Consider the following 27968-nt stretch of genomic DNA (forward strand, 5'->3'; position numbering starts at 1 on the left):
GGTCACTAGTTCGAATCCCCCCCTCTCTCTTGTGCGGACATGTAAACAAAAAAAAAAAAAAGTTCCATAATTTTTTAAGGAACATAAGAGAGACGGCATGAAATAACCAAATTCAATCAATCAAGGCATATTTCAGCATGGATAAAGTTTTCCTTCAAACTGGGTTAGAGGAATTTTCTTTAAACCTAGTCTATAAAAGTGACATGTATCCATTTATTTAATAATATGTGAGATGTACATGAGTTTTTAATAAAATTTATTTCAGCTTTGTCTCTGCTATTAAAAAAACATGTGCATCTCACATGTTTAAGGGATATATATCACTTTTATAGACTAGGTTGAATAAAATTCCTCCAACCCATTTTGAAGAAAAACTTTGTCATTTCATCATCATAAACCAACCCCCCCAACCCAAATAAAAAAAAAAAAAAAAAAATGTAAACTTTTAAACCATGGAAATGATCGGGGCATGCGGAAGATTCATATCCAAATAGAATTAAATTGTAAGAGGTCTTCCAAATAATAATGAAAGAATGTGATCATGTCAAAAGGAGATTTGATAGTGCTGTCGTGTCACACCAGCGTCATTCGCGCCACACAATTATATAGACCAATCGATCTCCTAAATTTTCATTCATTTTGCCTCATACTCGATTATTAAGTAGAAAAGTTTACACATTTTGCGTGCACGGGCATATATGTAAGCATATTCATTTACATACACACGAAAGAGACCTGCGCTATATATATGTATATTTTTTATTTGTCTTATATATATATATATATATATATATATATATTTTTTTTTTCAAATTAACCAATAAGACTCACGTGTAAGTTCTACATATATAATGGTTCATTTAATAAATGTGAAAATCCAACCTATTTTGAAAGCCTCGAAGATTCTACATATATAGTGGCTACCTAGGAAAGCCTCGAAGCTTCTATGAAAAATTGAATATTCATGATATTAAGTTGGACGGCACACGGAGAAAAAAGAATAGTGTAATTGGATTAGAATCCATGATCACTTATTCCTACTTCTAGTGTTTTCACATTTTCAAATTACAAGCAATGAAGTGAGATCTTTAAAATGCACAATTTTAAAGATTGAATCACAATTTTAAAGGTTAAATAACAATTTAATTAAATGCTTAACTTCATTTTTAAAAATCATATTTTCATTAACTAGATTTTAAAATCATTATTTTTTTCAAACTACACGATTTAAAACCGCTAAACCATACCGACACTAAAATCTTCTTTTGTGAGATGGAATTAAGCATTATATATATATAATAAAGCATTGTGTGTGCCCGCGCGTGTCTTGGTTAGCTTACCATATGGCATATGGTATACTATTAAAAGGTTTTCCCTAAGGTATACTTTAGGTTGTTTGGGGTTAAAGAAATGGGGAGAGGCAAAGTAGAGCTGAAGAGAATAGAGAACCCAACAAGTAGGCAGGTGACCTTCTCAAAGAGGAGAAATGGCCTTTTGAAGAAGGCTCTTGAATTGTCCATCTTATGCGATGCTGAAGTTGCACTCCTCATCTTCTCTCCCTCTGGAAAGGCTTATCAGTTTGCTAGCCATGAGTTAGTCCTCTCTCTCTCTCTCTCTCTCTCTCTCTCTGTGTCTATATATATATATATATATTGTATGTAAAAAAAGTTTTAATTATTTTGTATTTGTGATATATATGCAGCATGCACAGAACCATTGGGAGGTTTCGCGATGAAAGAGGATTACCTCAATCAAGTGACCAACGCTCTAGATCAATGGAGGTATTTATTATCTGGGGCTTCTTATTATAATTTATATGTTTCTGTTTGTGGTTGAAAGAGTAAATTCTTTGGAAACACCAAAAGTAGAAAAATTTCTCCAGGTGATTGAATGAAAGTGGAGATGTTAGAGTTATGTCACAGTTAATCTCGAACTTAAATACAGTGATCGACTAAGACTACGTACCAATATATATATATATATATATACCATGCTCTTCCTGTTCATTTTTCCCCTAAGAAAAAGGCCAAAAAAGGGATTATCGTGTGGACATAATGGTAAGAAAATAATACACGAATAAATTACCCATTTCCAAAATAAAATCACTGGTGATGATGGAGATCTTCTTTATTAATTGACATAATTAGTCTATCTCTAGCTTTCTCTTTTCTTCATTGAAATATGTTCTTTTGAAAACATATGTAAATCATGCATGCTGCACAAATGTTCACAAATAAACCCTCAAGAATTAAGCTGATGGTTTCAACTTTAAATATTAGTTTCGAGTTTTGTATTTGTGGATCGATCGAGTTCAACCATTTGATCCTTATAGCTAGCTGTTTGCAATTTTCTACCAATAACAGTTTTGGAGGACTGAAATTGAGGAGCTCAAGAGATCGATAGACATATTGGAGACAAGACTCAAGTATGTATATATATTGCCTATTATTCGTCACACCCATAAAAATCATCAACTTACTCTTATATATGCATATGGTTTATTATTTTAAGGCACTTGGCTGGAGAAGATATATCAATGTTGGGCATGAAGGAGTTGAAACAGGTTGAGCGACAGATAAAGATTGGGGTTGAACGCATCCGTTCTAAAAAGGTAAATTATTCTTAGTGTTAATTAGTCTCTTACCAAAAACAAGTCATTTATGGATTGAAAAAAAAAGAAGAAGAAGAAATTATAACTTAATGAATTAACATAACTCGATCGACCATGTAATCTGTGGAAAAAACTTTCTCTCTCTCTCTCTCTCTCTCTCTCTCTCTCTATATATATATATATATATATCCACCATGCATAATATTAATTAACTGGATTATTATTTGTTTGAGACTAATTTTTTTTTTTTTTTAATCAACAGAGACGCATCATTTCCGAGCACAGCAATTTGATGAAAAGGAAGGTGAGATATATGTATAGCAATGAATTAATTTGGAAGCAGTGCGCTGTTTTTGGCCGTGAAACTTCATAAATAAAAAAAAGGACAGAAAGGAATAATTAACCTCATCTCTAGGAATCTTGATCCTAAGATTTTATTAAAGTGGTTCTTGATTATTAACCTTGACGTACAAGCTAGGCCCGACTTGAAATTGAATCAGTGTTATGAGAAAAACAAAATGGTCTATCACATCATAACAGTCAAAGTCTTTTTGTTTTTGGTTAAGGGTCACAACCTACCTACCCCGTAGATTTAATTTGGCAGGCCGTTTAAACTGGTCTCATGTTTGATATTATGTTAAATTATTATTTATAAAATAGAAACTAATTTTTTTTTTTTAAGAAGAGTGAGGCTTGAGTTGTGTATATATATAATAAAATAAAATATAAATATATATATAGATATTTCAAGGAATTCTTTTAAGTATTATATATAAATATTTAGTATATGACTCCAGCCCATGTTCTATATGGGATTGTTGAAAAGTGAAGGGACGCTTGTCCATAGACTGATATGTTATTGTGTCGTTTTACAAGAAATTTTTAAGTATTTTTCACAACTTGAGCTTAAATTTTTATGGCCAAACTACTTAAATCTCTTGTTTCATCTCTCTCTCTCTCTCTTCCAAATCCTCTTCCGATTATTTTTAATTTTTCTGTTCTTGTTCAAACGCAGCACAGAGCCCTGCAAGAGGAAAACTCTCGTCTGCAGAAAAGAGTGAGATTTTCAAAGACCATTATCTTATCTTATACCCATTCAAAGTTCTTTTTTCACTGGATATTACAGTCTGACGCGTATTCATGTTTTCTTTGTGGTCAAGTTGCATGAGCTGCATGATTCTTACGTAAGATCAAGTATTTCGGGAGTGAATGCGTGCAACGCATACCCAAGGTAAATCATTTTGATTTATTCAAGCTAAGATACTGAAATATTCATGTTTTTTTTTTCCTAATTGAATAGGTACATTTATACTTTTCTATCTATTCAAGTTTTTGAAATAAATATGTAATGATTTAGCATGGAATTGGAATAAATAATTTTAGTTTGATATGACATTTGTCATGTCACCAACAATCAAATTTAATTGTTAAAAAAATGCTTGGAACCCATTTACAAATTGGTGTAGCAATCCATATTATCACTTTTAATTGTTTAGTGGCAAGAAACAACTGACATAACATGCATGATAAGTGTAACATAATTGCCACATAATTAATTTGTAAAAAACTTGTAGTAAATGTTGTAATACCCTAATTAGCAACACTCTTCTTTTACTAGGTACTTAAACCAAATACGAGGAGTAATGACAATATTCTCCTTTCCTTTAGGTTTATGAAATCCAAGAAAGTCATGAATTTCATAAGCTGTTTTTTTTTTTTTTTTTTCTAAGTAGTTTTTCAAATATTAGTTCGTCGATCTCTTGCAACTTTGCATTTTCTAACCCTCTCGATTGCCCGACGTACAATGATTTTGAAGTGCAGGATTCTTCAGCATGGATTTAACCATTAAGCACCAGATGATGATCTCCCACCAGTTACAATATTAAAGAATCTTCAATTACTTCAATAATAGTTATTGTAATCATATAATTGTTCAGCAGCGACGAATTAATTATAAGTCGTTCACAACTTTTTTTTTTTTCTTTTTTAATTTGGTGTTTTGTGTTCTCTCCCTTTTTATCTTCGTATATATATGACTTGTGTTTGAAGTTGTTAATTAAGTTGTTAATTTAATGATTAAATTTGCTTTTGTTAATTGCTGATTTAACAAAAGTTTCTAGAGAGGACTTTGTACATGCAAATATAACCAAATTGATTGGTCTATCCAAGAAAGATTCCATCTAAAAGAAGACCTTTTAAAAAGTTGCGCAAGTCAAGAATATTTTTGGACAGCCTAATTAATTACTTTTCTGAAGATTGATAATCAGAGCAGCTCAAGCTAGCATGCCTTTGAATTTTTAAAAATATGTATATGTGGTCTATGGACCTTGCCCTCAAATGTATATATATTGTTAGAGTATATTTAAATGATCATAAAGTTAGATATTTGATGAATATTAGATTAGCCAGGGGATTTGATTATGATTTGATCACCTTAAATTAGAGAATTTGATTAAGATTATATTTATGTATAAGCTTTATAAATAGAGCATTATGTATTGTAAACAAATTATTCAATAAGAACTTAATGTAGCTCTTTGGGCTTTATCTGTGGATGTAATTCGTTGACCGAACCACATTAAAATCTGTCTCTCATTTATTTTATTTCTGCAATTTATTTATATTTCTCTTTCATTATGAATTCTATCATATATATCTTCCTGCGGACAACATATTTTAGGTTTCTTGGTCATTAAAGTTGTTACTAACCCCGTAGATGCCTGTGACATCATGCTGACTCCTCCACCATTACGTGCTTGAATCATATGTTTCATAAGAAATATTAGAATTAAAAGTTATCACTTATTTCAAAAGTTTTAAATTAATAAAAAATTATTGATTTGATTATTTAATTAATATTTTAACGTTTTTCTTAATAAATGAGTCTAGCACGTACAATATTAATTTAATTGAATTGAAAAGTAAATAACATAAATCTCAGTATTCAAACTCATGAACTTTACATTGATGCATGTCGATTCTTATGTCTGAATCCTTTTTGCTTTCTTCACGGTTGTTTATTTGTGAAAGCAAATTTCGAGTACGAAATAAAGATTCTCACAAGAAAAGTGATCACAAGTCACAACAATCTCTCTTTTTATGGTCTTTATTAACATGGTGGTGGGTTACACACTCCTCAAAAGCCTCTAGGCTTTTTCGTTACATATTCCATTGGAGAAGGCATTTGATTATAAGATCGATCAGTGTGATCTTTACATTTTTAAAGATAAGAAAATCATAATAACAATAGGAAAGAAGATATAAGCAGTTCGAGTCTACTTATCTCCAACATGTGAAATTAGCCGATATATACCCCATTCCGCTCATTGCAGACTCATTTGACCAACTTGGGGTGCATATATGCTACTTCACCAAGCTTGACTTGAGGTTAGGCCAACATGGCAACATATATATATATATACATATAATTTAAAAGGACTGATTTAATTAGATGAAAGAAACAAAGCAAATTTATTATTGTATTGATCAAAATTAAAGAACTCTCACTTCTATACTAGGAGAGATGGACTAGTGCACTACATACAAAACACATGCTATAAATTAAAGTTCAATATTCAGGCCTTTCAAGCCTGAAAACGTGCTCGAACGCTTGAGATAAAACTCTCAGCCCTGGCATCAATGCTTACATCGCAGCTGGTGTAGAGGTTGTCAACACCTTCAAATAAACTTACAGAAGCAGTTGATGAAGCCGATGGGTTTTGTTTGATGATGACTGAATGTGGCAAAGATACTGATGATGCCTTCGGTGCTTGATACAAAGTTGCCATCGGCTTGCCTTTGGGGAACCATTCTTGCTTATAACTCAACTCCATTTTTAGCTCTTTACAGTTTTGTAGCTTACAATTAATGGTAACAAAAATCTGGAGTCTATTTATAGCAATGGCCACAAAGTTCAAAAGTATTGGGATAAGAATAAACGAGCTGTACGTGGTCCATTTTCAAAAATATCTTTTGAGATCCGCAAACAGATAGATACAATTGCAGATAGATATATCTTAATTGGTTCAACTGTATGGGTCTGCACTAGTCTTCAAGATATATTCCCACAAGTTCTTATGCTTTTACTGATCATGATGCGAGAGATGCAATATTATTGCTTAAATATTCCACATCCAAACGGTTTAGGTCTTTTTGTTTGTATTTTGTTTTCGAGATAAATGTAATATTAACAAACAAATTAAATCACAAAACACTTTTAAAAACTTAAAAACCGTTTTTATCTTTATGTTATATCATAATATTTTTTTAAAAGAAAAAAGACAAACAAAAAACACACCCCATAAACACATGAACAAGTGTATAATGCTTCTCTGAAGCCCAAAAAAAAAACAAGGAGCTTAATTATGATTTATATTCCTTGGTCATAAATTGATCATCAATTATAAATGTTTTCATTTTTTTTTTGTTGACACACATTTGGCTGGAATATTAATTAAATAATTTAATTAATTAATTATTTACAATATCCACTTAAATTTTTGGAAAAAGATTGATATTCTATCAATATATGTAGTAAAAGTATGATCTAATCCTTTTTTTTAGGTGATCTAATCCTTATTTTGTTCCTTCTGAATCCTGAACTGAAATTTTTTTTGCATGCATCAGGATGATAGGGGGATAAAGAATAATAAAATCAAAATGACTGTTTTCGTTCTTGTGCAAAGATTATATTCCTCTTTAAATGGTTTCTGCTGTCTTCCTCAACCATCGCATTTCCTTTAAAAATAAAATAATGTTATTTAGTAAATTATTATATGACTGTCATATAATTTAATAATGTGGCAATGAAAATTAGTAATTAGATTAGTACTTTAAAAAAATCAATAGCTAATTTTTACTACCACTTTATTACCGTTATACGACAATCATGTAGCTGTGTAAATAGTATTACTCTAAAAAGAATGATCATATGCCTTCTAATAGCTTCACTTAAACCAAATATGTGTTTTCAAATAGTAGATAATGATGTTTTTCTTTAAAAATGCACAATTTTAAATACTAAATTGCGATTTTAAAGGTCAAACTGCGATTTTGTTAAACGCTTTAACTGCATTTTTAAAAATCACGTTTTCAAATCAGTATTTTTAATCGCACTTTTTGAATAGCAATCCCAAACAAACGAACCCTAAATAGTATTAGTACTCTAAAAAGAAAGATCACTTGATCCAAATTGCTTTTTTGCCTGATAACTTAATTAAATCCAATTGTATTTTAAGTAGCTTTAGTTCCACGCATGTTTCATTTTTTGACCAAGATATTTAAAGAAATAGTACTAAAGTGGTACGAGTGGATAAGTATAAGTAGTGTATTTTTCAATCATCTTTTTGCTAGGAATTGGAATCTGCAAAAGGAAAGCTAGAGTCGATAAGGCAAATTGGGCAAGCCCTGCTGAGTGAATCAAGGGTGAAATGCCTTGCTCTTGGCTTCATGATATGTCTGATTTTTAGTTAGTGGGGCACTTGGGGTATAGAAAGTATAGACTTTATCCTTACAGGAGAACAAATTATGCTCAATTTTAGTTTCTTTTTTTGGACTGTTGTTTGCACACATGCATTTTGTCTACATCTTTCATCTCCTTCAGATAATTATAAATATAATTCAAAATCGAAGGCCACAAGAGAGTGGATTTATGTGGTGGATTCTCGTTAAGTTAATTTACTTAATGACTTCTTAATCGAAGGCCACAAAAGAGTAATGCTACTCTTCACGCTCATTTATCACTAGCTGACATAATGTGTTTTTAAGTGACGTTCTATGTCAACAAATTTTTTTAAGGAAAAAAAAAAAAATCACTTAAAACGTGTAAATTAGGAAAATTTCGTAGTGTTTTTTTTTTTTTTTTTTTTGGAGAAAAAAAATTTCATAATATTAGTCATGGCCAAATGCCAGTGTCAACAAAATGGGCCTTAAAACACAAAGCCCAACATGACATACAGGCTCAAATCGGGCCGATCAACAATTACTCCAATACAAAGAACAGAAAAAGAGTCCCCCAAACTACAAAACCCACTTGTCGGCCCAAACGCATACAACTCCCCATCCACCTTCCACCCACTCGCTCTGTTTCCACTCTCTCCTCCTCCATTACCAGCTCCTCTCCATCAAAGCCGAAGCCATGGCAGCGGCTCTAGCTCGCATCTCGAGGAAGGCCCTGAGCTCCACCCACCTCAACCCGGTCCTCCAGCGCACGCTGGCCACCCAAGCAGCGTCGAAGACCATTACGGAGTCGGCGGATCGCTTGAGGTGGGACTACAGAGGGCAGAGGAAGATCATACCGCTGGGGCAGTGGCTTCCGAAGATCGCCGTGGACGCCTACGTGGCCCCGAACGTGGTGCTCGCCGGCCAGGTCACCGTATACGACGGAGCCTCCGTCTGGGCCGGTTCGGTCCTCCGCGGCGATCTCAACAAGATCAGCGTTGGGTTCTGCTCCAACGTTCAGGAACGCTGCGTGCTCCACGCCGCATGGTCCTCACCCACAGGTTCCAATTCAATCTCTTTTATAAAAAGATTGTTATGATTCGCGCTATTTGGTTGCTGAGGATGTGTTGAGGGAAAAAAGTGCTTCTTGATTATGTGTTGTGTTGAATTTTGAGGTTAAGAATGTGAACTTGTAGTTTTTCGGTACTTCGTTAATGGATCATAGCATAGATTTGTGGAATTAACTGAAACGAGGCGATAGGTCCAATGTGGTTTATGATTACTGACAATGAGTTAGGGTTTATATGCTGTGCTGAATTTTGAGGTTAAGAGTGTAAAGTTCTTCATTTTTAAGGCATTTTTGTTAACGGGTCATGGCATATATTTATGGAATTAACTGAACTTAGGCCAATGTGGTTTACAATTTCATGCCTTTGCTGACAATTGAGTTTGAGATTGTATAATGGATTGTGAAAGCCTGGAACTTTTATACTGGAAGAGGTTCATGGACTTTGTATTGCAAATGGTCCATCGTTGATGGGATGGAAAAGAAAAGAAAATTGCAATTTGCTTTGAACTTTTTGTCTAATTTCATGATTGGTCGCCAGGAATAGATAGAGAAAGAAAAAGAAGTATGATTTTCTGTTGAATTTTGAGGTTAAGAATATATTTGTTGAGTTTTGCGGCATTTTGCTAAGGAGTTATGGCTGTAGGTACAATGTGGTTTAGGATTTTATACCTTGCTGACAATTGAGTTAGGGTTTATATGTGTTTGTTGAAAGACTGAAACTTTATATTGAATTATAAGATGCAGATGGTTATTATTAGATTGGTCTTTTTTTGCTTTAGGGATTGCTGGATGGCTGGTTATATATTAAGATATGTGTATTGTGTATAACATATTAGGGGAACACTTTGTTGAGCCATCCACTAATTATTTTGTCATTCCTTTCCCTTAGCGTCTTGGAGTTTCTTAGTGGCCATGCTTGGTTTGTTGCTTGAACCATAATCAGATGGAGATGCGAGACATTTGTCTCAAACTAAATATAATATTGAAATTTCTTCATGATCCCTATGTAATAACCATAATTTCTTGATTTTGAGGGACATGAATGGAGATTTTTTTTATAAAAAAAAAAACCTTTTTTCTGGTTTTTCTTTCTTTTTTGTAATGAAATTCTGCACATCATATACATTATTCTTCGGATGCTTTTCCACGCATGGATAGATTAGGACATTAGTAAGTGTTGTTCTTGCTTGGCTGATAACCTTAGCTTATTGAAAGACCAAAAGAAATTTGCATATATAGTATGGATGGGACGCAAATGTTGTTCTTGATGCGCATAACAAGCACAAAACTATTTGAGTTCTCCTTTGTCTACCCTGTTGTTTTATCTTAAGTTGTCACTTTCCTTCAAACCCAGCACCCACGGCTGCTTTTTTAATTTTAATCTACCAAAGGTGAACTGTTCAAATTGTGGAAGTATGTATATGTACTTTCTTAAGTTTGAGGCTGGCTTTGGTGAGATTATTATCTATGAGCAGGAAATAATCCTCACGCAATCCATCATAAACAACCACAGCCTTGATGAAAGTGTGATTTGATCCTATGTCCCAAGAGACCTTAACCCAGCAGGTTAGCTGGCACCTTCCGTTGACCTCCTGATGTTGTTTCCCTCATTATCAATTTCCTTCGATCTCTAATTATGTGTTGCCCCCCCTTCTTTCTGACATCAAAGATTTTGCAGCACTTTTTTTTTTTGTTTGTAATTTTTTTATTGGCTTACTTTTCCTTTGCTTTCTGGCTATTATCAGCTGGGCTTTTGAGTTAATTCTCCATATCATTTTCTACTGACTTAGAATTTTTACCTAATAGGAATCACTGTGACAAGTTTATTTGCTCATAGCTTGTAGATAGGGAGGGGGGAAAAGACAACATCTTTGTGTAAAATAGGAGATGTGGTTAAACTTGCCAGGTAATATGGACTGTTTTATGTGTCATCGTTTTCCTGTTACTAATTTTTGTATTAATATGTACTGCAGTTTTTGTTTTTGATTTTCCAATTGGACTTGGTATTCTGAAGAAATGCTAATAGTAAATTCCTTATCATACTTCCAAATATCTTTGTTAGTTTATACAGTGTCCAACTCTTTTCTATTTAACAGGCCTGCCTGCGGAGACATCTATTGATAGATTTGTGACAGTTGGCACATACAGTCTCCTGCGGTCGTGCACAGTTGAACCAGAGTGCATTATTGGGCAGCACTCCATTCTTATGGAAGGTTCCTTGGTGGAGACCCAGTCTATCCTTGAAGCTGGGTCTGTGGTTCCCCCAGGGAGAAGAATACCAACTGGTGAACTTTGGGCAGGAAATCCAGCAAGGTTTGTCAGGACTCTGACCCATGAAGAGACCTTAGAAATCCCTAAACTTGCTGTTGCGATTAACGATCTGAGCAAGGAACATTTCTCAGAGTTCCTTCCATACTCCACAGTGTATTTGGAGGTTGAGAAGTTCAAGAAGTCTTTGGGGATATCTATTTGATTATCCTCGTTGTCATTTTTTTCCCCCTTCTATGTATCAGATAGTTCGAAGTTTCCCTGTTAAGGAAAATAAGCAGGTCCAAGACGTGAATCAAGAGTTTGAGTTCCTTTTCTGTGTATTTGGTTTTGCTGGCTATTCAAAGAGTTGTTTGGAAGTATCACTCCAAATATCTTACAGTAATGACTGAAGGCAGTTGTCAAGAAATTTCTATTATATGATTGAAGGCATTCTTCAATAATGCGACTCGTTAAATCCATTTTGCACACTGGCTGATTTATCATGTTTTAAGTAATTTTTTGTTGTTATTTTTTTAAGTAGTTAATATGAAAATTCATTTAAAACATGTCGCGTCAGTCAATGTAAAATGGGTGTGAAGAGTAACATTACTCTTTTATGAATAGTTGAATTGACATGTCGGGATTGATATCAATCCAAAATTCAAATGGATAATGGGTCGATGGAATGATTGGATTGAAAGTTTACTAGGAATGAAGAGTTCTTCGATTTTGTAAAGAGCAATGTCAGATTAAAGATCAATACCTTTTAACTCAAACCCGATAGAAATTATATAGAAGAGGTACTTCAATTTTTCAAAAGATGGTTCCAAATTAAGACAAACATTAATAACTCAAGGCATTTAAAAATGGACAAACTCTCATAATCTGAGTAATTTTATGTACCATTTTTATCCTTATTTTATCTCCTTAAAGTTGATGTTACTTTTAAAATCATTATTGAATTTGAGATGAATCACCAAGCTTACAAACTCACGTTGTAGCTTACATTTTAGTGGTTGACATGATAAGTGTTACGTGGACTAACATGTCAATTTGTAAACGTGATAAAATATTATATAAATTGTCACATGACAATCTACATTTTAGTGACTGATGTGATAAATGTCACGTAAATTATCACGTCAATCTATAAAAAAATTTATAGTAAAGGCTATATTACCTTTAACAACACTTAACTCAAACATTTAATTTAATCGATGAAGAGATCCAACAAATACATATGTATTTATAATGGAGTAGATTGATTCCATCCACGCCTCTAGTTTTTGTTACTCTTATCAATCAAAATGATAATTGTGTCGAAAGTACATAGTCATGTACGAGCTATTTGTACCAAATCTCATAGCTTTGAATGGTCCCCATTCATTTTTCCATCTACAAAATATGATTGGAGTGAGAGAGAATAAGAAGGAGAAGAAGCAGTAGTCAATACGACCAGAAGACTGGTCGTATTGATGAATACTTTCTACGATATAACTCCTTATCCCATCAAAATGAGGTAGGTGAATGCTAACGATGATTTTATTTTATTTTTTAATTGAAAAAAGAAAAGGGTTATAGGGAATGATCATTTTCACTCCTGATCTGAAAGGAAGAAAGAGGGGACGATCCTAAAAACGAAAAAGGGGTGGGCTCCCCAACAATAAACCCAAAACAAACTAAAGTAGTGCGGAAATAAATTAGTTTGTACTTTGTGTCTTTACATTTTATTTTTCCCGCATGCAAAATGTATTATATTTCATATCTATGTTCATCTAATTATATTAAATTGTCAATTATCTAAAAAATTCAAGTTGATATGAAATGATTGAATTAATTATTTAATTAATATTATCTCAAGGGAGAACTTTGTTGTAAGGGATATAAATCAAGTTGATTTTGATGGCTTGGCAAATCTGAAGGGCCAAACGGCTGAGCTTCTACTCATTTATTTTCAAAGTGGTACATATATTCATATTTTTTTTTAATTTTTTTCATAATTAAATTATGGCTATATGGTGGAGTAGACAGGACAAAAATTAGGTATTTGCTCATAGGTGGGTAGATTGTTCTTTGCGTCTTTAGTGGAGAAAATGGATGAACCATTAAGATCCCTCCCCCACCCACAATCTAAGGAAATAATTATTATGTAATTTTAAAATATTTTCTCCCTATTAGCTGTTGGATTTCTTTTTAAAAGCATTTTATGACTTAATTATATCATATTTTAAACGCTTTTCAACGACCCTCTTTATATGAAAAAAAAAAAAAAAAAAACAACAACATTTTTTTTAGGACAATTCAGAAGAAGGCAATAGCTAGCCTATTAGTAATATATTTTTATATTTTTATTATTATTATAACCCTAATTATTATGGGGCACAATATGATGTGGAAAATGCTATCAGCCCACTCTGTAAGCATCACTGTCACGCGGCAAAATATACTAAATTTTGATGAACTGGAATACAGGCCAATTCATGCCTTCGTGGGTTGGTAGTTCTATCTCTAAGTCTTTCCATTTCTTAATTAAGCCGAATATACCATACGGACTTAGCATATGATTATAATAATAATAATAATTTGCTATCGAGGATGATAATTCATGCGGGACATGACGAGTTTATTGGGTTATGTAATTTTATTTTAGTTTTATTAGTTAGTAGTATTTTGTTCTTTTAAGATATGACTCATCTTTCTCTTTCTTTTTTCTTTCTGGTGATGAGACTTTACTAAATTAACCTTCTTTTGTGAATTGCGTGACTCAATCCATTTTCTTTTTCTCATTTCTCTACTCTAGATCTTCTTAGTTTCTACATCAATGATTGTTAAAATATTATTTAAATAATTAAATTCGTCTTAAACTTTTGAAATAAGTAGTGATTTAATATGATATCAAAGTGTTAAAATATTAATTTAAATAATTAAATTTACCATCAACTTAAACTTTTAAGATAAGTGGTAATTCAACAATAGAGTAATGTTATACACCACACTTTTATCTCACATTACTGATGTATCGATGTCAAATTGTCAATCAATCATTGTTAATAAAATTAAATGCTAATTATGCATAAATGTGTTTAATAATTTAATACCCTTCTAGAAATGAAGTTGGAGATACTTGTGAGGAAGGGAATTGTTCTCGTGCATTAATATTTGACAATGTCATCAACCACCACCATGAGGCCTTGCGGAAGACCTAATCACAAAACTATATAAATATAATCTCTCCTCATTGAAGCAAAGATTTTGACATCTCAACCATCCAAAATTTTCTTTCTAATCACCCCTCTATTTTCTCCCACTTTCGTCTCTTTTCTGTCTTATATACATAGTATATATATTCATCCATCCCACACCACCGCTTGCTATACCAATAGTTGCTATCTAGTAGGTCTGATTTTTCATTTTTCTCCTCCAATTTGTTTTCATGGCCATGCGAGAGTAACAAAAGTTTGAACATCAACATGATAGAGGGTGATCAACATGTTGATTATTGGGATAATTGGTGGTTTAACCATTCATATCTCATCTTCTCGCCTGGCGGGTAAGTAAGGAGAAAACTGAGATCGATGTTGGAACGGCTCAATCAAATGAAATCTCCCAAGGGTTTTGGGTGCTTTAATCTGATTGAGCCGCGCCAATATCATATTTACTTACATATTTATATGTATAAACTTAATTTCATCCCATGTTGATTTCTTTGATAACTCTTGTTTGAGAGTGTGATTAGAATGAAATTCAGAGGAAAATGGGTCTAAATCTAATAGCCTCTTGAACTTGCCATATGATTTTATGAGTCATCATTATCATTCATCACCATACAGAATATCTTGATATCATAGCTTAGCATAATTTATAGGAAAAGCTTGGGCCAATTCCTTTGAGCAAGGTCCCCAGAAAATAACAACCCCAAAAAGGGTTTTTTTTTTTTTTTTTTTTTTTTTGTCTGAAAATTAGACTTAGTGCAATTAATTTTCTACAAAGAAAACTATTGCAATCATCGGGAGCGGAATTAGGATTCAGATGTGGGGGGATGAAATTAAAAAAATAATAATAATTTTTTGTTTTTTGTTCTAAAAAATAAATATATTAAAAGACAACTCAAACCATAAAATATTTTTCAAACCACAAACATGTTTTCATCTTTATGTTACACATTAGAACACTTTTTTAAACCAAAAACAAAAATATCCCCAAAACAAACATACTTATGATACAAACTTCACGACCACTTGGCACGGCACTGGTTTTTTTTTTTTCTTCTTATTTCATGGTGCATAGAAAACAAAAACTATGATCCTTTGTATTGACTACTTGGTGGTAAACAGGTACAATTGCAAAGTACTTTCTCTATCACTCTTCATGTTTTAAAGAGTAACAAGTCGATCTTCAATTTTTTATTTTAATGGGTTAGATGCTTCTTATCTTTTTGCTTTGTGTCAGTGCTTGGGCTTCTAAATGCCCCTTGTTCACCCCCCGAGATGATGAAACAAGAGCTACTCTCATGAAGATCTCAGATGCCAACACCTAGGAATTTGGACCATGTCATCTTTAAAGATGACACTATTAGACTTAAGTATAATTTTAATTATGTGTATACAAGTTTTTGGACATCTTCTCTTTGTAAGTCGGTTTTCAAGAGTGATTTATATATCATTTGGTATTAGAATCAGCCATGATGTCAAGTATGGGATTAGATGCAGTTCATCAACTATGAGATCGAATGTGTTGTAGCTTCGTAGTGGAGTCACGAAGGGGCAACTTATAAGTTGGATTAAAATGCTGTCAATAAAGTCAGCCGCCATATTCTTTAGCTTCGGAGCGTGGTGCTATGTTATGATCTTAAGCACCCAATTCTTAAGGGTGAATTTTACCTGAAGTTGGCATCAACTTCCATCTCCCAAGCTGAGATAGAAGCATTCCACAACAACACACAAGTTAGTTGTAGCATCTATACCATTATAGCAATATGTTCATCAGATCCTCCCCAACTTCAAACTTTGGAATGTGAAAAAGAAAAAAATTCATAGAAGCTAAAGTATGTACCTCATAACTAGCCAAAGGGCTTCTGGCAAAAATGTATTTGCCCCCTGCCTATATCACATTATCACTTATCATCTCTTCCCTCCATTGTTTTGACTCTGATATCTAGATGCATTTTCATCTCCTCGTTTAATATAGTATCCAAACTTGTTCCAAATATGAAAAGAAAGAAAGAGAGTCAGTGACTTGTGTTGTCAAGAAGGAGAAGCTGCTTTCCGACCATAAGACTTAATAGGTTGGGCGGTTGAGATCCAAATCAATTGACATGATAGTGTATCATGATCTTAAGAGAATATTACTTTAATGCGCTAGATGCTAATGTTAAAAATCATATTTGTATCTTATAATTATTTTATAATGTTGGCGTGACAGTTCTAACTCTTGAATTAATCATTATTTTTTAAAAAAAAATTAAAGGGTTGGTTGAGACTGTTACATCGGCTTTGTGAGATAGTTGTAGAATAAAAATGTGATTTCTAAAATTGCTTAAAAGTTAACTTTAGTTTCCTTCATACATACCAAACACTGAATTTCATGGTTTGGAGTTTGATACATAGATTTGGATATAAATAATGTTATATTCTACACCTTTCATTCTATTCTCATTCCACTAGCTAGCCTGATGTCTGATGTGACGGTATCTATTAGTTTTTGGATCATTCATTATCCGGAAAAATAATAATAATAATAAAATAAAATTATGGGCTAATGAACACTGTCACATTAACCCAGTAAGATAGGAGTGTAGCATGTAGTGTTTCTCTTCGGGTATATAGATCTCTTATCTATGATTGTTTATAAGCAGCAACTCCCAAGTCTGAGAATTTGTCCTAAACAAATCATTTTCATGGTTTTAGCATATGTTGATGTTCCACCCAAGAGAGAGGAAAGTAGGCTGCCTTAATTTTCAAGCTGTTGACTTGTTTATTGGTAACTTTTTAAAGTTTATCATACGATTGGAAGAACTCAAGACTCACGATCAATGCTGCAGCAGCCGCCGCCGCCTCCGCAGCAATTCTTACAACTGAAGAAACTTGAAAACAAACGGGATATTCATGTAGAAAGTCTTAAAGAGCGGCAATTCAGATACTTTTGATCTTATGCCGTTTCAATCTTTAATCCATGCCGTTTCCCATTATGATAGGGAAAGCAGTCGAAGTGACACTTTGAGCATAACATATTTTTGTTTTCGTTTTTGTTTTTTTTTTTTGTGAACTTTCAAAAAAAAAAAACTGTTCATAAAAACAAGAACTACAGGCTCCAAAAGTTTTCACTTTTCTAGACATGAATCGGACTTCAATGGTAAATGAAGTATGTTCACAAACTAAAATTTGAAAATAATTTGAGTCCCTATAGAAAGCATGAACTATCCACAAAATCTAATTCTATAAGGTAGATGACATCACTAGATAAACAGAGCTGTAGACATGCAGACAGCAGTGAGCAGAGCTCTCTCTTTGGCTTTCTCCCATTAGGCTTGAAGAGCCACGTCCAATTTCCCCTCCACAAAATATGCCTGCCAATGGAACCCTAGGAAAGTTTTCCGTAAATGGAGCGCTATCAACATTGCGGCGACCAAAGAAGGACTCGCCACGGCCATTACATGAGAAAATAAACCCTCCAAAAACTTCCTTCTTTACGACGTTAACAGCAACAGCCCTCATGTCATGACCGTTATTGGCATTTTCATATAGCTTCAAATTTTTGAAGTTTACAGAGGCATCACTACATGAGGATATTGCAGCATTGGGATCTGAATGGTAGAATTGAAAGTAATCACCAGTCTTGATGTTATCACCATTCACATAAAGGTACTCTTCATCTCCGCTGTTGATAACCAAAAGACTTCAAATGTTATTATGGAAACAAAAGGAATGCAACAAAAAACTAGTTAACTAAAATTACTATTCAAAGAGTAGAAAAAGAAACCCCAATATAACAATTATTCCTTTAAGAAGATATCTCAGATAGTTACCCTATAACTCCGTGATATGACAAGGATGTTATCAACCTCGGTTTCTCTGATCCAATACTGCATTTTCTTCGTTTCGTAACCCCGATATACAGATCAGGAGACTCAATACGATTTTCCAACTGTAACATATTTCACTCTATAAGAAGCAAGGGTATAGAAAGAGGCAAAAAAAAAAAAAAAAAAAACTGACATAAGGCGAATTTAATCATTTTTCTATATAATACACTATTAAATTCTATAATAACTTCGTGTGTGTCTTGGGCCATGACACATGTACGCTTCTATTATAACCTGCCTACATGAATAGTTGAAGAAACCAGTTTTCTGTGTGTGTGGGTGTGGGTTTCGGTCCGAGTCATGAAACATATTCACTTCTATTATACCAATATAAACGAATAACTGAAAAAACCAGTAATATACATGAGACAATGAGTTCATGATGTATCACAACCTTTAAAAAAAGAGAGCTTTGTAGTAAATCATTCCCAAGCATTTCAGTGCATCTAAACGAAAAAAATATCCTCTATGTTTGTTTTAAGTACTAACAAGGAAAATAGTGGAAGTATTTGAAGCTCATCATCTCTTGATCCTTTGAATTACATAAGAATCTATAGGAAGCAAAATTATGGTTCAACCACAAATCTATTATTTGAAAGTAACAATGTACCTCATCGTTGATTTCAGTTAGCATCGTTTGACCATCAAGAATCTCAAATTGTCCTTCCCTTTTAGCTGTAAGCCACGTGGTACGATCAGGGTTGTTCGCTCTAACAGAAACTGCCTTGTGTATCGGACCTACCACTGATACACCATTTGACAATGCAACATGGAACTGAATATCTCCTGTAACTTCTCATTTATAGCAGAAAGAGAAAAAAAAGAGATAAGTGATTTTTTTTTTTTTTATAAAAAAAAACATAACTATAAGCAAAAGAAAAGATGCATATAATGTGAAACAGTGGATTCCAAACAAAAGATCTATGGCCATGCTACATGAAGCACCCCTCCCCTCTTTTAACAATATGTATTCTTATATTTCTATTTCTCAATATTAACCATATTCTATTGTGTATCTATGGATAAGAAGTCATTATAACGTAAATTACAAAAGCACTCTTGTAAACATAAGGTGTGCATGTTAGCAACTGTTTTGTTAGTTCTTATTGGACACACAAGAATAGTACGATATAAATAAACATAAAAATAAATACCACTAGACTTGTCACTATCCCTTGCAAATACTAGAGCTACAGCTTCTGATATGTATTTTGCACTCCCACAGACATTTCTAGATTCATCCCAACTTCTGTATAGAAAGCGGCCTCTCTCATCACCCACAATGACTGTTTCCATTGGCATAGCATAATCTGCAAATACATGAGCCATAATCAACTGATCAAGCACATGCTTGCCATATAATCGTTTATCACAAGTCACTTGTAACAGTAGCCTTCCATTCCCTACCGTTTCTCATACAGATTAATACTCACCCAAGACATCGATGACAGGTTTCATGTCGGCAAGCCCTTCCTGTAACATCATCCACATCACATGTTAGCGATGCAACCAGGGTGAACTGCTCTAATTTATAGAAGGATGAGAAAGCTACCAAAAACTAACTCACTCCAAATATTATAATTCCAACGGGGGATGTGCAACCCGAAACAGAGGCTGTGTAGTTCTTAATATCCATCACAAACTTGTCACGCATATGAACTCGAGGTTCCTGATATCAGTGAAAAATTTCATAATGTCAACATCCTTAAATAATTCAAACTACACAAAAGCTCACACAAATTACAACAAATGTCCTTCAAGACAAAGAGTATACATCATAAGCCAACAAATCTTAAAGTAATCTGAAACGATATACTTGTTCACTTTCCCAATTTTGTCCCAAAAAATGAACATCATATCCCTGTGATCTTGCACCATTTTCATATCTATCTATGCTGGGCATTTGAGATGGAGTGAGGTCCCTTGCAATTCCAATGATCCGGGTCATTCATTCAAAATTAACAGCCTAGAATAGCCACGTCAACAATAAAAGAATATTTAAAAAAAAAAAAAAAAAATCAAAAGAAGCTAATGGGTGGCTATATCACCCCTCACCCTCAAAGGGATGGTTGCCTACCCAATGGCGTGGTTTAGGTAGGCTGAACACCATGATCAGCCACCCCTTTGGGGGTTGTCGGCCCACCCCAATAGGGAGTGGCCGACCACCCGTTAACTTCTTTTGATTAACTTCTTTTGATGTATTATTATTATTATTACTAAGAGGGCTTAATCCAAGTTGTTCACTTTGAAGAAACGGCCTCAATCATTGAATTACAAGGACCTCAATCCATTTGAGATACATTCATAGTTTTAACATAACAATATTTCCATAATAAAGCCCCTCATGTTAAGAGAAAATCAGCATTTTTAATGAGTAACAAAATCCCTACTAGAGAAAATCCGCATTTGATGTTTCAGTGCCAAACAATTTCACCTTTACTGATCGTAAAAGCGGGATAGCATCAACTTTCAATCCTGGTACAAAACCAACGGTCAAAACAATGCCATTGTTTATAACTTCAACGGGAAAATAGCCACCTTCATCGTCTGAATCACCACCAATATCTCCCCACTTAACCTACATCAACATATTTTTTAATTGTCAAAATGGCAACTTACCAGTTACCAATAATAAATATAAACCAAAAAACAAATGGAGAGACTCAAACCTCCTTAAGTTCATTGGTAAGAGCATCTCTTCCAATAATTCCACTAGCAGTAGAAATAATAAACGGAGTACCAGACCCCAATCTTTTCGTTATCTGCATTACAAACAATTAATTAGAGTTCAATAAATAATAATAACAGCACAATATTTTAAAAAATTACTGAAACTTTGAATGCATACAAGCCGAAAAGCCCCAATCAAGCTGAACCCACTGCCGATGTTTGCAACAGCGAAATGCGGCCGAATTGGCTCCGACAGCACCTTTTCAAGAACCTCTTGTACGGCAATCTATTAATCTCGAACATAAAATTCACAAATTTCAGGCAAATTATATAGAATTCAGCGAGCGACATAAAAATTATAGTTAAACCTAATTCAATCACTTTCAGCTTAATCAATAAATTCCAAAATTCTTACATATTATCAAAAGCTCATTGTACATACACACAATTTCTCATTTTCATGTAAGAGGAGTGAGAAAAAGGGAGGGTTTACGAAATAGGAGGCAAAGTCGTAGAAAGGTAACTTTACATGTTGCGAGGGGTTGAGAGAGAGAGCAGAGGCGAGCTTCGGGCGAGAGAGGATGCGATTGCAGAGAAGGTTCCAGGATTTGCTAACGCACGCCGCGGATGCGAAAGATGTGGCCGTTAGCCTCAAGAGAATGTTGTGGAGAAGGTCATCGTTGATCAGGGCCAGCCCTTTGCGCACCGTCTTGGGCTCGCTCTTGGCCTTGGATTCGTCGTCCATTGCTTCCTTGCGTGCTTTTTTTCTCTGAACCGCTTCCTTGTGTGCTCTTGGGTTTTCCAACTAGGCAACTACTTTCCAAAGTACAAACCAAACAAGCGGTCAGTTTGGTAAGCGGGTTAGCGTAATCGGGTGTTCAGGTGTCCGCTATTCGGCCTTTTGCATGGATTACGGGCGGGGATATCGTATTGGCTATTTGCTTTTTTTTTTTTTTAAAAAAAAAAAAATTCATTTTTAAGTTTGAGTTTTGGTCATTTTAAGAGTAAAAAATTGGAATAAGTAATTTTTGATATTTTTTACCAAATATACTCTTAGAATGCTTGCTTATGGAATACCGGCCGACTTTGTGGACGACTACGGGAGGATTGGAAAAACATCACAATAGAATCGAAAATTTTGTTAAATTGGTAGTTTCAATTTTTCCGACAAGCACTTAAAGTCACCAACAACATGATTCATTTGGCAAACCATTTTGCAATTTTTTTACTTTTTATATCACATTATTCATTTTTTATTACTTATCAGATAAAAAAAAATCACTGTAAAACAAATTTTTTTTCACTTTTTAATAAAAAAAATTTCAAAACTTTATACCACATGGTCCACATCAATCCACGTCAGCTACAGTATCTAAGGCAAAATGATTTGCCAAAATGACCCTTAACTTCATGGTGGCTAAGAGAACAATTTAACCATTTTTCCATTGCATATACTTTCATGGTGACTTAAGAATTAGAAGAACTTTCTCTAAGCTGCAATTCAAAACATGGATAAGTCTCCTTAATGTCCTTAGATTGAGGCTAAGAAATGCTAGAAACAAAGATGGAGTGAGAATAAGATAGCACATCAGAAAGGACTACCACATGAATGTGATTATGGCATATATATACCCACTTTGAAGGGCTGGAAGAGAGTTAAAAAGTGCTCTGGAGGATCATGGTTCGATGAACAACATGCTTGCTAAGCATCCTAGAAGAGAAGTTTCACATCACCAAAGAATAACACATCTAAAAGTTTCAAAACTATTATACCTATAGGGTGGTTCAAAACACAACATAATTGGAATTTTCTTTTGAGAAAGAATAATGCCACATATCAGACAAATATCACACAAAGTTCATGCATCAGGATCTAGCAGCCCTTGGATCATCTTCTGTTAACAAATAGCTCAACAAAATCAAGTTTATATGCTTTTGTACTTGCAATCTTCTTTTGCCTATCACAATTCCATGTCCATGTACTATTGATAGTATGATAATAACATTGGAATTAACACTGTGGTGAAAGTATTTATGTTTTCGTATTATATCAAAGCACTTAGTTAAATCCATACTGAAAGATTTTAAGTTTTCGAGTGCTATTAGGGTATTACACAATTTACTACAAGTTCTTTACAAACTGACGTGACAGATCATATATCCTATCAAATTTTGTCGCTTAATTTTTTGATTGCAACATAAGTTTGTAAAAAAATTATAGTAAAAGCTATAGTATCCCAAGTTATGCGGGATTAGGAAAATGTAGAAGTGCAAACTAACAGGGTTTTGTCAAATATGTTGCTTTCATGGAGGGCTGAAGACAGAACTAAAAGGGAAAGGAAACTTGAGAGTTTTCCTTAAAATCATTATAACATCACAGGGCGGAAACTGTCGGAAACAAGAGGATTGTATACTAACGTAAATGAAAGAGAGAAATTTAATAAACAAACATCTTAGCTTTAGAAAGAAAAGAATTCCAACAGATGGTCAACAAGAGAATCCAGAATCATTGCTCAACAAGGTAAAACTCAAGTATTATCTCTTTACTCCCAATGAAAGGGAAGTGTTTGAGGGGTTCCGTTTGCCTGTGATCCATCAGACCCCATGTGAAACATCGCCTGGCAATGGACGTTGCTGTCACTGCCACTGGAAACCAGAACTGAATCCATTGGCTCTAAGCTGTTACCATGTAGGCTTGGACCTAATGGCTGCACCAGGGAGAGTGAATTAGGATGAGCTATGTGGGTAAAATCGAGCCTGGATGTCTGTGACTGAGGTGATGACAGAAGAGAGAGAGCACAATCCGAGTCCTGGACTCGACTTGTTAACCTGTCACAATACATTTTAGTCCTAGCCCCGCCACTTTCTGTCAAAGCAATGGTCCTTAGAAGTGGCCGGCAGACAGGAGCTTCAAGGGATGATTGGTTGTTGAGTGCGGTGCTGCCGCCTTGCAAGAATGAGAGTTGCTTCCCTCCAATAAAGCTGCTCGTGCTCGGGGAGGATCGGAGAAACAGTTTCTGTTCATCCATTAATTGTAATTGTTGCTGCTGGTTATGAAGCCTAGCATCTGCTGCAGAATTGAGAACGCCAGCCCAGGCCGCGTTCACCACAGTGGTGGAGGGATAGACGTGTGAACTAGAGAATGGCATCAATTGGGTACCTGAAAGAATTAGAAAATATATTTACTGAAAGAAGTTGACAATGTTAAGAGCATTTACAGTCTTTTGGTGCTCTTCACAACAACATTATTGCCTAAAATGGAGCCTGCTTCTAATAAGCCATAATCTGATACTGTTCAAAAGCAGTCAGAATTAGTTTGGGGATTATTAGAACTACCTGGGTTTGTAAGATGGTTTTGAAGAGAATTTAACTATAAACATATTAAAGTTTTATGCTAAACATCCATGTAAGTTTGTAGGTCATGTTGGATTCAACTCTTTCAAGAAAAATTGCAGTTGAAATGGTTTCCAAAAGAAGGAAAGTCTTTCCATTTAGAAGTAGTTCAAAAGAGAGATTACAGAGTTGGAAAGTTGTTTTGGTTATCATAATTTTCTCTAGCAGTACAGGAAAAAGATTGAAAATACCAGACATTGAAATAGGCCTCTAGAAATGACTGTGGTGGTCACTACATCATCAAAACTTACCATCAATTAGAGCAAACAATGAAGCACTCAGCTGAGTGATTTCAACATTAAGAGTTTGAGGAAACATTTCCTAAAGCTTAATTTGTGTGTGTGTATGCATGCGTGCAGGCATGCACATCCTACTTCAGAGCTGACAATAAGTTGAATCAGTCATTGTCAAATCTAACCTTGGTAATTGGACAAAAAGTTCCCAGATCGAGAGAGGGGTTCTGGCTGAGGCTTCCTTCGCCTTCGATTGTGTCCATCAAGACGTTTTCTGCAGCTTCTCTTTCCTTCATCAAATTCGTCCAGCGAATGGAACCTATGAAAAGAGTGACAGAACTGTTGAGGAACTAGGCTCGCCAGGAAGAAACAGTGCGGTATAAAAGCAATTGATATTCCACAACTCCGGATGGAGGGCTGCTATTTCAGAATCAACTTTTGGAGGTGATTGAGGATATTATCATATGAGGGCGTGTGACTGGTCAAAAAGTTGAGACCTAAGAGGAATGTATAAACCAATGCACTTTTTTTGCTTGTTTACACTTGGATTGGTATGATTGATGCATTACCAATACCCTGGTGAATTGTTTCCAAACCGACCACCTAATTGAATTGACCCCCATCATAGCAGGAAAAAGAGTCATGTCAATCAGGCTCGACGCAAATCGAATTCTATACACATGAAATGAAGAAGCAAACTTTTATAGAGATATCAGTAAAATCAAAATTGAAAATGCATCATATTTACATGAGAAGAACAATATGAGGAAGAATCCAGGCTAGTCATCAGCAAAGATCTTATGAAGAACAATGTGAGGAAGAATCCGTTGCCATTTCCTCTACTATTGAGAATATAAAACTAAAAAATAGTTTATATTTAGAAGGACTTCAAGGACATGTGAGATGCTCATAGACATGGCATTCAAATACAGAATTTCAGTTCCTCAATAGTTCACTCTTTCATATGATATCATACATTTCTCTTTATTACTTAACGCTCTCTGTATACTAAGCTACTCCAAATCAAGCTATTGTACACAGAATGAATGCCTCTACCAAAATCTGGCTGCTTAAGATTATGCCCCTTAAAAAAGAAGGAACACCAGAGATCCCTCATGGCAAGAGAGACCACTACATTAGTTCAGACGCTTTGAATCGAAGTAAACCCGAATGATAGACAAGGACCAAAAAGAAGCTACCACAAAAGATGGAAATACAATTGAGAAATAGCAGATTATTATTATATAAGCTAAAGGACTACAAAATCCTATGGCAAAATTCAAGTAATCAACAGCACAGCTGATGTGACTTACACAAGCTGGAAACCACAATTACCATCATTCAAATAATACCTGCTGCACTGCTGGCAGAACCGTTGCTTCTGGCCGCAAATGGTTACTTGTGGAGTCTTCGAATGGAGCTCGCAGACCTTGTGACGCTTATGGTAGTCCCTACAATTACTAAGGTCTGAAGTGCACCCATCAACTAGGCATGAAACTGGCTGAGTTCCATTATTGGCTGCTCTGGCCCTCTTTGATGACCCAGAAGGCGATGATGCCATTTTTGAGACTCCAGGATCCTTCCATTTATTCACAGATTCAGGGCCTGAATTACCCAACTGACCAAGCTTCAAATCAACTGAAAAATCCCCTTTATTGGTCCTAAGATCTCTAAGGCTACTTGACCCACCAACTGTTTCTATGTTGGGAAAGGCTTCTTGTTCTAATTCTGTCAAATCCCAAGAAGGTGCTTTCAAGTGCCAGTCCATACAAACTCTTCACTTCTAGATTTCTTCTGCTTTTTCCACACACCTTATCAATCCCGATCTTTTAAAGCTTCTCTTTTCACTATGGAATTGAGTCACCCTTAAAGAGAGGTTATTTCATAACAGCATCAAATCAAAACAAAAGCAACAAGTTAAGAATTGCAAAGTCTGGGAGTAATCACTACTTTCAAAACCCAAACAATAATTAAAAAAAAAAAAAAAAAAAAATTATAACAACAATTAATTCACATAAAGCTTTGCTGGGTAGCTTGAAATTGTCAAATTTAAAACAAAGCAGCAGTAGAAAGTTCAAAATAAAAATAACTATAAATAAAGCGGCAAAGCCAAAAATCCTCAATAGGAATCTTCAAACTACATCACAAAATTTTCTTGAAATAAAAGGCAAAAATAGTAATAATATAAGAAACCAAACCAGAAAGTTACGTTTTTAACATTAAAAAAGGAAGAAAAAAAAAATTGCTAAGCAGGGAAGTAGCAGAGACTTCCAAGGACTTTGGAAGCTACAAATGAGAAAGGTACTGACCGGAAATAAACAAGTAATAAAACAAATAAAGAAACAAAAGAAAAGAGGTGGGAGAGTACTTACAGACAATTACAGCAAAAGAAAGAAGAATGGTTTGCTCTTTCCAGCCACTCATTCCCTGACAAGGATTGCAATACAAAACCAATAAAGTGGCTAGTAAAAGCTGGGGTGGGGGGGGTAGGTTAAGGAGGATCACCCAGTACTGTACCTGCTAGCAAAATGCAACTGGAGGTCTGTACACAGAAAGATAATGGATAATGTATTGCAGTTGAGGGATAGAATATTGAGAGAGAAGAATAGAGAACCTGGGTAAGCTTCAATGAGGGCTAAAAAGAGCTAGATTTGTTGGGTTTTCAAAGTTCACTACAATTTTTTTAGTATTTTCTTATTTATTATTATTTTTTTCCATTTTTAGGGTTTGTTTGAAATGTGTTGGTTGAGAAAGGAAGCATAATAGAGACAGCTAGTTTGTAGCTTTCAACTTTTGTGAGCCAAGAAAAAGAAGTACAAGGATGGATGCTTGAGGCAAGGCATGTGGCATTGTGTTTCACATTTCATGGCATGTCTTTCTTTTAGGTTTCTTTTGCACACAGCTTGGATTTTGCATAGCCCACGCTCCTTTGGAAGAGAGTGGGAAGCAACACTAGAAAATTTTAAAGCTCAATTTGAATGGGGAATCTAATTACTTGCCTAAGACTTTTGCTGGAGAGTATGCCCACCCTAATCATTATTTCTCCAGGGGCCCCATAATGTACTCTGATTATCTTGTTGTTAGTCTCTTGATTCCTACTGTTAGCTGCTTGGGACAAATGCTTAGCAAAAAAAAGCTGCTTGGGACAGATGCTCATCAAAGAAAGGCTGCTTGCGACAGATAACAATATTAAGATTTATGAATAAACAATCCCATTGTTTG

The 27968-nt window shown here is 34.5% G+C and overlaps 4 protein-coding genes across 9 annotated transcripts; 2 read left to right on the forward strand and 2 right to left on the reverse strand.

The window, feature by feature from the left end:
- The first annotated feature begins 1341 nt into the window (after nucleotides 1-1341).
- On the forward strand, nucleotides 1342-4653 carry LOC132175304 (MADS-box transcription factor 23-like). 4 transcript variants are annotated; one of them, XR_009439414.1, is made up of 8 exons: nucleotides 1342-1592; nucleotides 1703-1781; nucleotides 2364-2425; nucleotides 2512-2611; nucleotides 2874-2915; nucleotides 3632-3668; nucleotides 3772-3842; nucleotides 4433-4452. XR_009439414.1 is itself a non-coding variant. In XM_059587195.1 (8 exons), the coding sequence occupies exons 1-8, from the start codon at nucleotides 1411-1413 to the stop codon at nucleotides 4495-4497; spliced, it is 648 nt and encodes a 215-aa protein (XP_059443178.1). In that variant the 5' UTR covers nucleotides 1343-1410; the 3' UTR covers nucleotides 4498-4653. The 4 variants fall into 4 exon arrangements, 2 of the variants coding, with proteins under 2 accessions (XP_059443178.1, XP_059443179.1); XR_009439415.1 differs by having other exon boundaries at nucleotides 4428-4447; XM_059587195.1 differs by having other exon boundaries at nucleotides 1343-1592; nucleotides 3627-3668; nucleotides 4428-4653.
- Nucleotides 4654-8658: 4005 nt separating this feature from the next.
- LOC132176645 (gamma carbonic anhydrase-like 2, mitochondrial) lies at nucleotides 8659-11805 on the forward strand. Its single transcript, XM_059588909.1, has 2 exons — nucleotides 8659-9111; nucleotides 11216-11805. The coding sequence occupies exons 1-2, from the start codon at nucleotides 8748-8750 to the stop codon at nucleotides 11590-11592; spliced, it is 741 nt and encodes a 246-aa protein (XP_059444892.1). The 5' UTR covers nucleotides 8659-8747; the 3' UTR covers nucleotides 11593-11805.
- A 5851-nt stretch (nucleotides 11806-17656) lies between these two features.
- Nucleotides 17657-21925, reverse strand: LOC132174690 (F-box/LRR-repeat protein At5g63520). Its single transcript, XM_059586332.1, has 10 exons — nucleotides 21650-21925; nucleotides 21299-21406; nucleotides 21120-21212; nucleotides 20885-21028; nucleotides 20018-20119; nucleotides 19884-19923; nucleotides 19605-19760; nucleotides 19061-19242; nucleotides 18394-18512; nucleotides 17657-18245 (listed from the first exon to the last, which is right to left on the reverse strand). Exons 1-10 carry the CDS (start codon nucleotides 21863-21865, stop codon nucleotides 17804-17806), a joined length of 1602 nt encoding a protein of 533 aa, XP_059442315.1. The 5' UTR covers nucleotides 21866-21925; the 3' UTR covers nucleotides 17657-17803.
- A 1550-nt stretch (nucleotides 21926-23475) lies between these two features.
- On the reverse strand, nucleotides 23476-27580 carry LOC132176678 (squamosa promoter-binding-like protein 13A). 3 transcript variants are annotated; one of them, XM_059588952.1, is made up of 5 exons: nucleotides 27264-27580; nucleotides 27119-27173; nucleotides 26099-26593; nucleotides 24932-25065; nucleotides 23476-24280 (listed from the first exon to the last, which is right to left on the reverse strand). In XM_059588952.1, the coding sequence occupies exons 3-5, from the start codon at nucleotides 26512-26514 to the stop codon at nucleotides 23664-23666; spliced, it is 1167 nt and encodes a 388-aa protein (XP_059444935.1). In that variant the 5' UTR covers nucleotides 26515-26593; nucleotides 27119-27173; nucleotides 27264-27580; the 3' UTR covers nucleotides 23476-23663. The 3 variants fall into 3 exon arrangements, with proteins under 3 accessions (XP_059444935.1, XP_059444934.1, XP_059444933.1); XM_059588951.1 differs by having other exon boundaries at nucleotides 26099-26611; XM_059588950.1 differs by having other exon boundaries at nucleotides 26099-26611; nucleotides 27119-27580.
- Nucleotides 27581-27968: the final 388 nt, after the last annotated feature.

This window comes from Corylus avellana, chromosome ca3 (genome assembly GCF_901000735.1).
Source record: "Corylus avellana chromosome ca3, CavTom2PMs-1.0".
NCBI lineage: Eukaryota > Viridiplantae > Streptophyta > Magnoliopsida > Fagales > Betulaceae > Corylus > Corylus avellana.

Coding starts and splice junctions, on each gene's coding strand:
- LOC132175304 (XM_059587195.1), top strand. CDS start 1,411: ATGGGGAGAGGCAAAGTAGAGCTGAAGAGAATAGAGAACCCAACAAGT. Junction 2,426..2,511: donor ATATTGGAGACAAGACTCAA/GTATGTATATAT, acceptor TATTATTTTAAG/GCACTTGGCTGGAGAAGATA. Junction 2,612..2,873: donor AACGCATCCGTTCTAAAAAG/GTAAATTATTCT, acceptor TTTAATCAACAG/AGACGCATCATTTCCGAGCA.
- LOC132176645 (XM_059588909.1), top strand. CDS start 8,748: ATGGCAGCGGCTCTAGCTCGCATCTCGAGGAAGGCCCTGAGCTCCACC. Junction 9,112..11,215: donor CGCATGGTCCTCACCCACAG/GTTCCAATTCAA, acceptor TCTATTTAACAG/GCCTGCCTGCGGAGACATCT.
- LOC132174690 (XM_059586332.1), bottom strand. CDS start 21,865: ATGGACGACGAATCCAAGGCCAAGAGCGAGCCCAAGACGGTGCGCAAA. Junction 19,761..19,883: donor ACCTGTCATCGATGTCTTGG/GTGAGTATTAAT, acceptor ATGTATTTGCAG/ATTATGCTATGCCAATGGAA. Junction 18,246..18,393: donor TCATATCACGGAGTTATAGG/GTAACTATCTGA, acceptor GGTTATCAACAG/CGGAGATGAAGAGTACCTTT.
- LOC132176678 (XM_059588952.1), bottom strand. CDS start 26,514: ATGGACTGGCACTTGAAAGCACCTTCTTGGGATTTGACAGAATTAGAA. Junction 25,066..26,098: donor TTCTGCCAGCAGTGCAGCAG/GTATTATTTGAA, acceptor CTCTTTTCATAG/GTTCCATTCGCTGGACGAAT. Junction 24,281..24,931: donor CTTTTTGTCCAATTACCAAG/GTTAGATTTGAC, acceptor TAATTCTTTCAG/GTACCCAATTGATGCCATTC.